The sequence below is a fragment of the Pseudophryne corroboree genome, chromosome 6 (assembly GCF_028390025.1).
Source record: "Pseudophryne corroboree isolate aPseCor3 chromosome 6, aPseCor3.hap2, whole genome shotgun sequence".
Classification (NCBI taxonomy): domain Eukaryota; kingdom Metazoa; phylum Chordata; class Amphibia; order Anura; family Myobatrachidae; genus Pseudophryne; species Pseudophryne corroboree.
This window is the reverse complement of record NC_086449.1, coordinates 737,063,381-737,077,906: the sequence shown is the minus strand read 5'-3', so window position 1 is coordinate 737,077,906 and position 14,526 is coordinate 737,063,381. Positions and strand designations below refer to the sequence as shown.

Here is a 14,526-nt window from a genome sequence, read left to right as displayed (position 1 = left end):
GTAGTATGTATCAAGAAGAAAGAAAAAAAAAAACACGGGTAGGTGGTATACAATTATGGATGGACCAGCGACTGCCGACACAGAGGTAGCTACAGCCGTGGACTACCGTACTGTGTCTGCTGCTAATATAGACTGGATGATAATGAGATGAAATTAATATATATATATATATAATATATATATATATATATATATATATATATCACTAGTACTGCAGCCGGACAGGTATATATATTTATTATGTAATGACTGATGATGGACCTGCTGGACACTGTCAGCTCAGCAGCACCGCAGACTGCTACAGTAAGCTACTATAGTAGTATGTATCAAGAAGAAAGAAAAAAAAAAAACACGGGTAGGTGGTATACAATTATGGATGGACCAGCGACTGCCGACACAGAGGTAGCTACAGCCGTGGACTACCGTACTGTGTCTGCTGCTAATATAGACTGGATGATAATGAGATGAAATTAATATATACATATATATATATAATATCACTAGTACTGCAGCCGGACAGGTATATATATTTATTATGTAATGACTGATGACGGACCTGCTGGACACTGTCAGCTCAGCAGCACCGCAGACTGCTACAGTAAGCTACTATAGTAGTATGTATCAAGAAGAAAGAAAAGAAAAAAACCACGGGTAGGTGGTATACAATTATGGATGGACCAGCGACTGCCGACACAGAGGTAGCTACAGCCGTGGACTACCGTACTGTGTCTGCTGCTAATATAGGCTGGATGATAATGAGATGAAATTAATATATATATATATATATATATATATAATATCACTAGTACTGCAGCCGGACAGGTATATATATTTATTATGTAATGACTGATGATGGACCTGCTGGACACTGTCAGCTCAGCAGCACCGCAGACTGCTACAGTAAGCTACTATAGTAGTATGTATCAAGAAGAAAGAAAAAAAAAAACACGGGTAGGTGGTATACATTTATGGATGGACCAGCGACTGCCGACACAGAGGTAGCTACAGCCGTGGACTACCGTACTGTGTCTGCTGCTAATATAGACTGGATGATAATGAGATGAAATTAATATATATATATATATATATATATATATAATATCACTAGTACTGCAGCCGGACAGGTATATATATTTATTATGTAATGACTGATGACGGACCTGCTGGACACTGTCAGCTCAGCAGCACCGCAGACTGCTACAGTAAGCTACTATAGTAGTATGTATCAAGAAGAAAGAAAAAAAAAAACCACGGGTAGGTGGTATACAATTATGGATGGACCAGCGACTGCCGACACAGAGGTAGCTACAGTCGTGGACTACCGTACTGTGTCTGCTGCTAATATAGACTGGATGATAATGAGATGAAATTAATATATATATATATATATATATATATAATATCACTAGTACTGCAGCCGGACAGGTATATATATTTATTATGTAATGACTGATGACGGACCTGCTGGACACTGTCAGCTCAGCAGCACCGCAGACTGCTACAGTAAGCTACTATAGTAGTATGTATCAAGAAGAAAGAAAAAAAAAACCACGGGTAGGTGGTATACAATTATGGATGGACCAGCGACTGCCGACACAGAGGTAGCTACAGCCGTGGACTACCGTACTGTGTCTGCTGCTAATATAGACTGGATGATAATGAGATGAAATTAATATATATATATATATATATATAATATCACTAGTACTGCAGCCGGACAGGTATATATATTTATTATGTAATGACTGATGACGGACCTGCTGGACACTGTCAGCTCAGCAGCACCGCAGACTGCTACAGTAAGCTACTATAGTAGTATGTATCAAGAAGAAAGAAAAAAAAAAAACCACGGGTAGGTGGTATACAATTATGGATGGACCAGCGACTGCCGACGCAGAGGTAGCTACAGCCGTGGACTACCGTACTGTGTCTGCTGCTAATATCGACTGGATGATAATGAGATGAAATTAATATATATATATATATATATATATATATATATATAATATCACTAGTACTGCAGCCGGACAGGTATATATATTTATTATGTAATGACTGATGACGGACCTGCTGGACACTGTCAGCTCAGCAGCACCGCAGACTGCTACAGTAAGCTACTATAGTAGTATGTATCAAGAAGAAAGAAAAAAAAAACCACGGGTAGGTGGTATACAATTATGGATGGACCAGCGACTGCCGACACAGAGGTAGCTACAGCCGTGGACTACCGTACTGTGTCTGCTGCTATATAGACTGGATGATAATGAGATGAAATTAATATATATATATATATAATATCACTAGTACTGCAGCCGGACAGGTATATATATTTATTATGTAATGACTGATGACGGACCTGCTTGACACTGTCAGCTCAGCAGCACCGCAGACTGCTACAGTAAGCTACTATAGTAGTATGTATCAAGAAGAAAGAAAAGAAAAAAAACACGGGTAGGTGGTATACAATTATATATATATTATATACAATTATATATATATATATATATTAAACTGGTGGTGATTAATTAAACTGGTGGTCAGGTCACTGGTCACACTATCAGCAACTTGCAAGTAGTACTCCTAAGCAGACAATCACAATATATACTGGTGGTCAGTGTGGTCACAATGGCAGTGTGGCACTCTGGCAGCAAAAGTGTGCACTGTACGTTAAAATATGTACTCCTGCTCTCAGACTCTAACTGCTCCCCACTGTCTCCCCCACAAGTCAGATATACAGTCACACTATCACTTCAGCAAGTAGTAGTACTCCTCCTAATGCTCCCCAAAATTACTAAAGTAAATACTGTGTCTCTCTCTACTCTAGTCTCACTCTCTTCTCTATAAACGGAGAGGACGCCAGCCACGTCCTCTCCCTATCAATCTCAATGCACGTGTGAAAATGGCGGCGACGCGCGGCTCCTTATATAGAATCCGAGTCTCGCGATAGAATCCGGGCCTCGCGAGAATCCGACAGTGGGATGGTGACGTTCGGGCGCGCTCGGGTTAACCGAGCAAGGCGGGAAGATCCGAGTCGCTCGGACCCGTGTAAAAAAACCTGACGTTTGGGCGGGTTCGGATTCCGAGGAACCGAACCCGCTCATCTCTACTATTTTCAGCACGTAAAGTGTCAGAGGGGATTTTAGGAGTGCTTGTTGGTTTGCGGGAGAGCACAGAACCATTTTCACTCTAGAACAGTGGTCTTTCTGTCCCTTAACTTGCATGGCGAGTTATAGCTATACATGGGGTCAAAGTGGTGTGTATATTAGGAGAAAACCAGGGACGTTAACTTTAATGATAGGTGTTGCTTATAAAGTGGCAGACATTAATATAGCTACCATATAGCACAAATAGGGGGAATCCAATTACCTGCAGTCATTGACTGCGGGTAATTGTCCCACCGGGGTTTATCCTATTAGCCTCAATAAGCCCCACCTCTGGAGCCATCACTGCACCCTCTCAGATCTAACTCTTTCTGCACATGTTACATCTGCCCAGTGCAGAATGGTCTTACCAAGGTGCAGAGTTACGTTAGTGTTTTGCTTTACTCCCAACTCAGAATCAGCACCACTGAGGGCTGCATATGACATTATGGGGGTAATTCCAAGATGATCGCAGCAGGAATTTTGTTAGCAGTTGGGCAAAACCATGTGCACTGCAGGGGAGGCATATATAACATGTGCAGAGAGAGATAGATTTGGGTGTGGTGTGTTCAATCTGCAATCTAAATTGCAGTGTAAAAATAAAGCAGCCAGTAATTACCCTACACAGAAACAAAATAACCCACCCAAATCTAACTCTCTCTGCAAATGTTATATCAGCCTCCCCTGCAGTGCACATGGTTTTGACCAACTGCTAAAAAAATTCCTGCTGCGATCAACTTGGAATTACCCCCTATATACAAGAAAGGTGATCCACACTGGCACTGCCAAATCCCCCAGCTGCTGTAAATGGAGGGTGTCAGCCTCCTAAAAGAATGTGTAATATACCATAAAGGGGTGAGAACCAGAGTTGATCATTTTGTAAGAATACGTACATTGCTTTGAATACTTTCATTTTAGAATCTTATATATATTATGTCTTCATGTTTTTTTAAACTGATTTATTTTTTGAATATACCAATCTGTTTTTTAATAAATGTCTTAATCATTTTTATATAACGAGCTGTACCATAGATTTATTTAACACTTTTCTTTTAGCGCATAATAATGACATTCGGCTGCAGGCTGAGTTTTACGGATGGCGGTCATTAGGTCGACATACATTGGGTAAACCACGTTTGGTCAACATGCATTAGGTCGACATGTACTAGGTCGACATGGAAAAAGGCTGACATGATTTTTACACAATTTTTTTTTTAACCTTTTTCATAATTAACGATCCACTGGACTACAATTGGGAACGGTAACCTGTGCCGGGTGCAGTAGTAGCGGAGCGAGGCACCTTGCCCGAAGCATGCGAGGGGTTACGGTGCACTAGTTGGGGTTCCCCGTCACTTTCTGAAGAAAACGACACCAAAAAAAGTAAAAAAACTCATGTCTACCTTTTTCCAGGTCAACCTAGCACTTGTCGACCTAGTGATCATGTCGACCAAACTTGGTCGACCCAATGTACAGGTATGTCGACCTAACTCATGTCGACCTAATGAACCACACCCGAGTTTTACTAGCTGGGTGTTTTCTCTGCCCGGCTGCTGATTAGTAACCAGTGAAGCTCATTAGGTAATTAGAAATCACTGTATTAAGAAAACACATTTATATATATTTTATTAGAGACTTCATGGTGAGCTCCCACTCAGCTTTGAGGAACTGGAGAAGGTATTTGATACTCTGGATTCTGATGGCAATGGTTCTCTGACCTTGGAAGAATTTACTACGGGATTTAGTAAGTTCTCTGTTTTTATTTTACATTTGTTGTGGTATTACGCTATGTACATTTGCCGATGTCAGGAGCAATGGGGGCGGCCATGCTGCATGCAACAGCTTGGCCCTAGTCTGCAATATTACCTGCATGCAGGTCCGACGGGCGTCATCGCAGCTGACCCACGGGAGTGTGCATTGTGCGATATATTGTCTGTACACACTAGACAATATCGTTCTGGTCGGATCGTAAGCAATAGTGCCTAGTGTGTACGCACCTTTACAGCAGATCTGGGAATGAAAGAAAAACAATATTTAGAGAATGAAACTTAACCAGCATTTGAAGTGATATGCATAGTATACATAACATGACATGACATTACATGTCTGCCATGGACAGAGGTGTAGCTAGGTGCCATGGTGCCTGGAGCAAGGGTATGTTTCGGCGCCCCCCTCCCCTGTACTGAATTGGGGGTATGTTACATTTGAAAAGAAAAATATTTTAAAATCCTAAATTGGTGACAGGGCCTGTTCTAGACCTATCGAAGCTGAGGGCGAAAGTTTCCTTTGGGCGCCCCCATGTTTAAAATAGGCAAAATATAGGGGCGTGGCTTCATGGAGATGGGGCGTGGCCACAGAATAGTACCAATGCACATTATACCACACAGAATTACCCCTTATACACTTTACGCAGCACAGTAGAACCACTTATACACATTACACCACAGTAGAGCAGCGTATACACGTTACACCACATTAGAGCCGCTTATGCACGTTACACCACAGTAGAACCGTTTCTACACGTTATACCACAGTAGAACCATTTATACACATTACACCACAGTAGAGCCGTTTATACACATTACACCACAGTAGAGCCGTTTATACACATTACACCACAGTAGAGACACTTTTATATGCTACTCTGCAGCTTCTAATGCAGAGAGAGGTTCTCAAGCAGCAGCAGCTGGGTCAGAGAGAGGCGCTGTAGCATCAATTAAGAGAGGGGTGCTACAGCAGCCAAGGGAGAAAGAGGTGCTGCAGCAGCCGAGGCAAAAAGAGGTGCTGCAGCAGCCGGGGCATAGAGTGGTGTAGCAGGACAGAAGTAACCCTGCTGCACAGCTACAAGCAGACAGTGAGACATATAAAGAGGGCGGCAGAGCTCTGGCATGTGCCGGCTGTCAGTGTCTCCTGCTTTAGCCTCTGGCCTGACCTGTACCCTACCTTGTCTCTGAGTCTGAGTCAGTGTACACCTCTCTGCTTCTGTACAGCGGCCCATGGTATAGCGTGCAGAGGGAGGGGGGTGTTCAGGCGGCGCGCAGTTTAGGTTTTCCATCACCCGGAGCTCGCGCTCCACTGGAGCCACCCTCGCTACACCCATGGCCATGGATCGATCCCCCTGTAGAGGTTCAGACTGTCAGGATAATATGCTCGGCCCAGTTTCTACCAATATACTGTTAGTGTTTGGTATGACAAGACTTACAGAAAGTTAGAAACAGCTCATGCCAAGAACTACTGTACAAAAATGCTAATAAAGTTTTAAGAACTGTGTGTTTATTATACAGTGCTTTATATAAACTGTTATTGCAGGATTCCTACATACCATACTCTTGTGCATGTAATATTTGTGCTATACTTATGTAAAATATGAGTTTATATAGCTAGGGTGGAACGATAAAGCTGCTAGGAGAATTAGGAATCCGCAGTGTCTGACATGAGATCTCAACTTGAGCATGTTTAAAGTTTTGCTTCTTTTAATCCAGTCACCTGCCTTTGGGGGTCATTCAGATCAGATCGCTGGGCGATAAGATCCGAACTGCACATGCGCCGGTGCGTCGGATGGCTTCAACGCTCAGCGACGGGATGGTGCGAATGATCCATTCCCACGGGGGCGATCGCAAGGAGATTGACAGGAAGAGGCCGTTTGTGGGTGGCAACTGACCGTTTTCTGGGAGTGTCCGGAAAAACGCAGTTGGGCTCAAGCGCAGACGCAGGCAGGCTCAAGGGTGTCTGACGTCAGCTCCGTCCCCGATCATCAGGATTCTATCGCACTAGATAAGCAAGTCCTGGGCTTGCTTATTGCTTATCCTAGGAGGAAACGGAGCATTGCAGGGGCGTGGCTTAAAAACGGGGGCGGCAGCAGTCAAACAATGGGCATGAAGGGGGCGTGATCTGGGTGGCTGCGTGACATCACACGCAGCCAATGCGATCACAAAAGTGGCGGTGACCCTCCTGCGGTCGCAGATAGGCTGCACCAGCAGGAGGCTACTCTATTTTTAGCGATTACGCTGAAATTGTGGTGCGACCGCAATTTCAGTGTGGTCTCAGGGGAAAGCAGCTGATAGCATGCTGGACGGCCTTGCCCTGCGATGGACAGCCCCCAGCATGCGATCAAAAGGATTGTAAATTCTGCTACTTAGCAGAATTTGCAATCCTTACTGAATCGGGTCCTATATCCTTGGGACACATTTCCTTTGGTTTGAGCCACTCAGATACAGTATGGGGCCATATGTAGGCTTACCCAGTGTCGGACTGGGGCATGAAGGGCCCACCGGGGGAATGCAGTTATAGGGGCCCATGCTTAGGGATGTGGCCAGCCTTCAAAGGGGGTGTGGCCAGCCTCCACAGAGGCTTGAAATACACAATAGTTTAGTGCAGTGTAATGCAACATATCTACCATGTATAATACAAGTGCACAGTCTGGAACCTGATCCTTAGAGGAAGGATTGGGCCCTCCGGTGGTTTCCCTGGTAGCCCCGTGGGCCAGTCCGACCCTGGGCTTACCATACTACCCCTTTAAACCAGGACACTAATGAATTACACAGGTTCTGCGGCTGGCTGACTTCATGCCTGCATTTCTATGCATAGCCATAGAACCTGTGTAATCCATGAGCATCCTGATTTTAAGGGATGTTATGATAAGCATAGACATAAGGGATCTGATATCGGAGAAAGAATCCAGTTGCGAGTGGAAGGAATCAGTAACAGGTCAGATATAGTGCAGTTATACAAGGCGGACAATTAATCTGACATAGCCAATTAAAATCCGGGTTGGTATATAGGAAACAGCAGTAGACGTAGATGAGATCACAGGTTCAAACCACAATACTTGGGCAAGGGAAAACTAATGGTACTGAGGGGGTCCTTCCGAGTTGATCGCTCGCTAGCTACTTTTTGCAGCTGGCAAACGCATAGTCGCCAACCACTGGGGAGTGTATATTTGCTGTGCAAGTGTGCGATCGCATGTGCAGCCAAGCAGTACAAATATAGTTTGTGCAATTTCTGAGTAGCTCAGAACTTACTCAGCCCTTGCGATCACTTCAGCCTGTCCAGTCCCGGAATTGACGTCAGACACCCGTCCTGCAAACGCTTGGACACGTCTGCATTTTTCCAACCACTCCCAGAAAATGGACAGTTGACACCCACAAACGCCCTCTTCCTGTCAATCTCCTTGCGATCGGCTGTGCGAATGGATTCTTTAAATCCATCGTCCAGCAACGATCCGCTTTGTACCCGTACGATGCGCCTGCGCATTGCGGTGCATACGCATGCGCACTACTGACTTGATTGCTGTGCTGCGAAAAACGGCAGCGTGCGATCAGGTCGGAATGACCCCCTGAGTTTCTGAGTTTAAATAGCTGAGTGCTTCCTCTGAATGGTCACTGGTTAGGAACACGTGAAGCGCAATAAGTAATTATAATTCACTGCAAGCTGTAGTTCAAAGAATAATTGAATCTTAGACAAGCAATGGGCCAGTGACAAAATATTCAGGGTTCATGTCCAGGTAGGTTGGGTTAATGACAAATGCTCAGTGTACAGATGTTTCCAGGTCTCTGGCAACCACTCCAGATAAGACTCACTCTGAGATTGACTGATTGGCCAACAATCTTGCTGGGGCTGGTCAAAAATATCCCAAAAAATGACAGTAACTTATATGCACACATAGATCTTACCAGGGGAGGGGCCCATATGCAATCTCTATGCAGGACCCCCTTGTGCTGGCACATGCACAGTGAGACCCTGGCACAGTCTGCTACAGAGGAGCATATGTCTGAATGTTTTATTCTGCAGTGGCCACAAGGTAAGTGTGTTCCATGGGTGTAGGGTGTGTGGCGTGGGCCCCCTTGACTCAAGGGCCCTCGTGCACTTCACCCATTATAGATATGGGATGCGGTCAATTTACCTACAATCAAAAACCCGCCAGTTAAAATACCGACAACCATTGACAGACGGTCAAAATACCGATATTTAAAATGTCGACAGGTCAAAAAAGTAGACATGAGTTTTTCATGAAAAACCGAATTGTTTATACTTTACCATCCCAGTGGACCTGGAGGGGGAATATAATAGTGTGCCAAGCGCAGTGAGGTACCGTGCCTGAAGCATGGCGATCGCACGCAGTACGCTTATACAGTGTCCATTTCGACCTATGTCGACATACACACCAAAATAAAATAAAAAACTTGTGTCGACTTTTTGACCTGTTAACATTTTAAATATTGGTATTTTGACCTTGTCAGGATTTTAACCGTCGGTCAATTGTGGTCAGGATTTTGACCATCGGGATTTTGTATTTCATACTAAACCCATAGATATTTGCCACTGGGTGGAACTTGAGTTCCCTGTGCTCCTGAGAAGCTAAGTATGTATCATAACATAATAGGACGCCTGCCTACTTTTTGGACATTGATTCTGAAGCATTGCGTTAGATAAGTATTAAAGCATCTTTAGCCTACAGCCAAATGTACTAAGCCTTGGAGAGAGATAAAGTGGACGGTAATAAAGTACCAGCTAACCAGCTCCTAACTGTCTGCTTTCAAACACAGCCTGTAACATGGTAGTTAGGAGCTGATTGGCTGGTACTTTATCTTCGTCCACTTTATCTCTCTCCAAGGCATAAAAGCCTTGGAGAGAGATAAAGTGGACGAAGATAAAGTACCAGCCAATCCGGTCCTAACTACCATGTTACAGGCTGTGTTTGAAAGCAGACAGTTAGGAGCTGGTTAGCTGGTACTTTATCTACTATACATAGACCCCCTAAGTCACTTTAGCAGGAAATACTTTGCAAACATCAATGGGTGACAGTTTTATAGCTTAAAGAAGTTATGTGTTAAACATACCCCTTTCACACTAAACACCCGGGTCCAACCTGGGTTATACCCTTTTTCCACTACAGTAGCACGGGTCGCAGCCGTGTCACCTGACACGGCTGCGACCCGTGCTACAGCCCCTACAGACAGCGCTCACCTGGCAATTGCCGGGTTGGTGACGCGGCTAGTGATGCAGCAGGGGTGGCGCTGGGAGATCACATGACCTCCCAGCGTAATCCTCCCATACACAGTGAACGGGAGCCGTGTCGCCTCGACACGGCTCCCGTTCACGCTAGACAGCTAGCCGGGTTGAACACGTGTTCAACCCAGCTAGCTACCTGGGTAGGATTCCCGGATCACTTGATCCGGGAATTTGCCGGGGGACCCTTTTCCACTAGGGAAAAACATGGGTAAATGTGCGCCCCCGCGCATTTACCCGTGTTTTAAAAAGCTAGTGGCAAAGGGGTATTAGTGAACACAGTTTCAAGCCATGACACAGCTGCTTCAGACAGTGTTCACACTGCAGGCTTGTCCTGAGTTATCGTCCCTTTGCTGACGTTTGGAGATGACATCATCTAAAGGCGCCGGTGATCCGGCTCACTGCTACTTTTAGTCGGACCCAGGTCAGATAACCTGGCTCTCGCTTTAACACTGTAGACTCATGGGTCAGTCCGGGTTCGACATTGGTCATGACACGGGTCGAATTCCTGTGGCCCTGGTAGTGTCTTTTCACACCAAACCAGGATGAGTGTTGACTTGGCAATATCCCGGGTCAGAGGGTCGATGTGTAAGGGGTATAACTTTACATTGAAGTTACCCAAGCTGTGCAGTTAATGACAGTTATGTCACACAGCTGGACACGTTCACTTTAATCATGTTCAATGGTCTTGCACTGAGGATATTCCTAATAGAAGTCTACCTTCTGAAACACTTAGGTCAGTTTCTGCATAGAGAAGAGATCCCGACACATGACACCCCTGACGGCGGAGAGCTGGCTGAGCAGCTAGAGTTTGAAAACACGTATCAGAACAAATGGGAAGAAAGTACCCGGGCAGTCCAAGAAGAGGACGACAACACCCAATTCTACAACCTGATTGACAGCTTAGGGGCAAACAGGGTCTCAGAGGAGTAAGTACATAATGATCGCTATGGTATTTACTACCCACTTATTTGTACAGTACCATAAGAACAATAACTAAATCCTAAAATCCTTAAATGTACTTAACGGTGGAGGTCAGTAATGTTTGCTAGAACGTATCATATCTCTACCTAACTCCACTGTCATCTAGAGATCCCAACATCTTCTCTGCTAGAAATCATGGTTGTCTGCGGACATAGGTCAGCTTGGACCCATGGTTGAAAGGACTTGGGAGCTGCCATTGACCTACAGTACAGGCAGATGATAATCCTTTCAGAGAACTCCAACGTTCTAATTGAACTGTAAGATGGACAGATTGTTGCCACATATGAGAGGCAGTCAGTCAGTCATTGCACATGGCCCGGAACAATATACACACACCCATAACTCCTCCATACAGCAAGACACGGAAATGTGTCAGAGATAATGTATCTGTGTGCTCACAACAACCTGCTGCCAGTGGTTATGAAAGTAATAATGTCATTTAGCAAACTGTCACCAAACCTCTCTCCCAGGGAAAAAGAGAATAATCAAAAGAAATAAAAAATAATCCTTTCAATCATAGGTGTGCACACGGTGGGGTGCCTGGTGCGCACAGGTACCCCCTAATGTCCGGCAACCCCCGCACATCATGCCTGCGATCCGATCATCGCGGTCTGTGTGCTGCTGTTGTAGCAGTGCTACTACAGCAGCACACAGAAACCAACGATCGGATCACCTGCTGTGCATTGCTGCCCGACGGTTACATCCCCTCCTGCTGCACAGCCGCCGGTCAGCAGCAGCCTCATAGTCACTCACAGAGTTGTTGTGGGTGGCTGGCTGAACAGCCCGGCCACCCGCCGTCATGATCCGAGTGACTGCCTCGCAATGTGACGTGCCGACGTAACACCGCGTGCCCTTCCTCCCTGGCCGCCCTGTGCTGTTCTCCCGACTCTGAGTCCCGCCCATGCTCAGTCTCTCTCCAGTCTGGGTGAGAGTCTGTGGGGGGATAAAATTCTGTATAAACAAATTTTTAATACATTTAATACATTTTTAATGTATTAAAATCACATTTGTTTATCACGTTGAAAGTCTCTGAGTGCCACCTCCCTTCGATGTCTGTATTGGGGGCTATCTGCCTCTGAGGAGGGCACTGTGAGCAAGGATCAGTGCAGCCGAGGGCCTGCTGGAGTTGCGGATCATTCTTCTTGTCTATATATAGAGGGCCGGTATACACCGGTATGGAATAACAGCACTTCGAGTACTGACTGAAGATCCCCGCCGCCGCATCCGCTGGTTACAGAGCTCTCTCAAACCGGCAGCCAATCAGGAGCGGGCGCGCGGCCTCCTCATACACCGCACCACAGTCTCCGCCGCAGCTCAATAGGTAATTTTACCCTGCTGCCTTTTTCTCTCCCTAGTCCCTACTGTATGCTCTTGATGCCCCTGTCCCTCTTCCTGTCCCTCTCCCTGTCCCTCTCCCTCTGTCACTCTCCCTCTGTCCCTCTCCCTGTCACTATGTCCATGCTGTCACTCTCCCTGAATTTTGTCTCATTACGTGTGGCATAATGTGAATTTCGGCTCATACCGTGTGGTATAATGTGATTTTCTGCTCATACCGTGTGCTACAATGTGAATTTTAATTCATACTGTGTGGTATAATGTGAATTTCGGCTCATACCGTGTGCTATAATGTGAATTTCGGCTCATACTGTGTGGTATAATGTGAATTTCTATTCATACCGTGTGGTATAATGTGAATTTCGGCTCATACCGTGTGGTATAATGTGAATTTCGGCTCATACTGTGTGGTATAATGTGAATTTCTATTCATACCGTGTGCTATAATGTGAATTTCATCTCATACTATGTGGTATAATGTGAATTTCTATTCATACCGTGTGGTATAATTGTATATTTCGGCTCATACTGTGTGGTATAATGTGAATTTCTAGTCATACCGTGTGGTATAATGTGAATTTTGGGTCATACCCTGTGCTATAATGTGAATTTCGTCTCATACTGTGTGGTATAATGTGAATTTCTATTCATATCGTGTGGTATAATGTGAATTTCGTCTCATACCGTGTGCTATAATGTGAATTTCGGCTCATACCGTGTGCTATCATGTGAAAGGGGCCCATAACTTATAAGGCGCCCATAACTTTATTGTGATTACATAAACCTTTTCTTAAGCTAGCTTATCACTAAAATTAACACGACACAACACACTGAAATAAAGACACGGACACGGTAGCTGGAGTTAAAGGTCAGACGATGTTTATTGATCGCTGACCAACTCTTTAAACTATAATTGTGATCGAATTAGAATTAATTTAGATTAAGATTTCAATTTAGCTTGGAGGATGGCAAACAGAAAGTCGCTACCCGACACCAGCACCAGTCACCTAGATGAAAAACCACCAAACCAAGGAGGGGAGTACTCAGACCCCGCCTCCTTCCTGCATAAACCGCATTGTGCTGGCCTCACCCCTCTTTTCTCTGGTAAACGTTCGGTTCCCGCAGGGGAACGTCTAAATGTCCAACCGCAAGAGAAGGACACACCTGCCGTCCTTCGAAAGAGGGAGCCCCACAATGACCACTTATGCCTGTGTGACAGCTGGTTGGTAGCAACTTCCCGCCAATCTGGCTTTCAATAGCCAACTGAAGGAAACAAAAATTGACGCAATCCGGGAGGGCGGGTGGGCATACAATGAATGGCAAGAGGAAGTCTGAGGCAAATGCTCTCCCCTATATACTATCCTAAGACCAACCTATTAAGCTTGATGGACAACCTTCTAATCCAATAGGGAAAACCACAGGAAAAAACTGATCTGCCTAGCAACTGCTTAGTCATTAAACAACCAATCACAAAAAGTTGAGCTCTTATATTGCCTCAGGCTTATGCAGCCTTCAGCTTATTTAAGGCGCCCATAACTTTATTGTGATTACATAAACCTTTTCTTAAGCTAGCTTATCACTAAAATTAACACGACACAACACACTGAAATAAAGACACGGACACGGTAGCTGGAGTTAAAGGTCAGACGATGTTTATTGATCGCTGACCAACTCTTTAAACTATAATTGTGATCGAATTAGAATTAATTTAGATTAAGATTTCAATTTAGCTTGGAGGATGGCAAACAGAAAGTCGCTACCCGACACCAGCACCAGTCACCTAGATGAAAAACCACCAAACCAAGGAGGGGAGTACTCAGACCCCGCCTCCTTCCTGCATAAACCGCATTGTGCTGGCCTCACCCCTCTTTTCTCTGGCAAACGTTCGGTTCCCGCAGGGGAACGTCTAAATGTCCAACCGCAAGAGAAGGACACACCTGCCGTCCTTCTAATGAGGGAGCCCCACAATGACCACTTATGCCTGTGTGACAGCTGGTTGGTAGCGACTTCCCGCCACAAAGGTTTACAAACCGCCACCGCCATCCGCAACCAGCAACCAAAA

The 14,526-nt window shown here is 45.1% G+C and overlaps 1 protein-coding gene across 1 annotated transcript in view; it reads left to right on the top strand.

Moving 5' to 3' along the window:
- Nucleotides 1-14,526, top strand: part of CRACR2A (calcium release activated channel regulator 2A) — a 416,510-nt gene that overhangs the window by 141,476 nt on the left and 260,508 nt on the right. Inside the window, exons 3-4 of the mRNA XM_063928465.1 lie at nucleotides 4,770-4,881; nucleotides 10,882-11,074. Coding sequence (XP_063784535.1) covers nucleotides 4,770-4,881; nucleotides 10,882-11,074 — 305 coding nt within the window. The remainder of the gene's footprint in view (nucleotides 1-4,769; nucleotides 4,882-10,881; nucleotides 11,075-14,526) is intronic.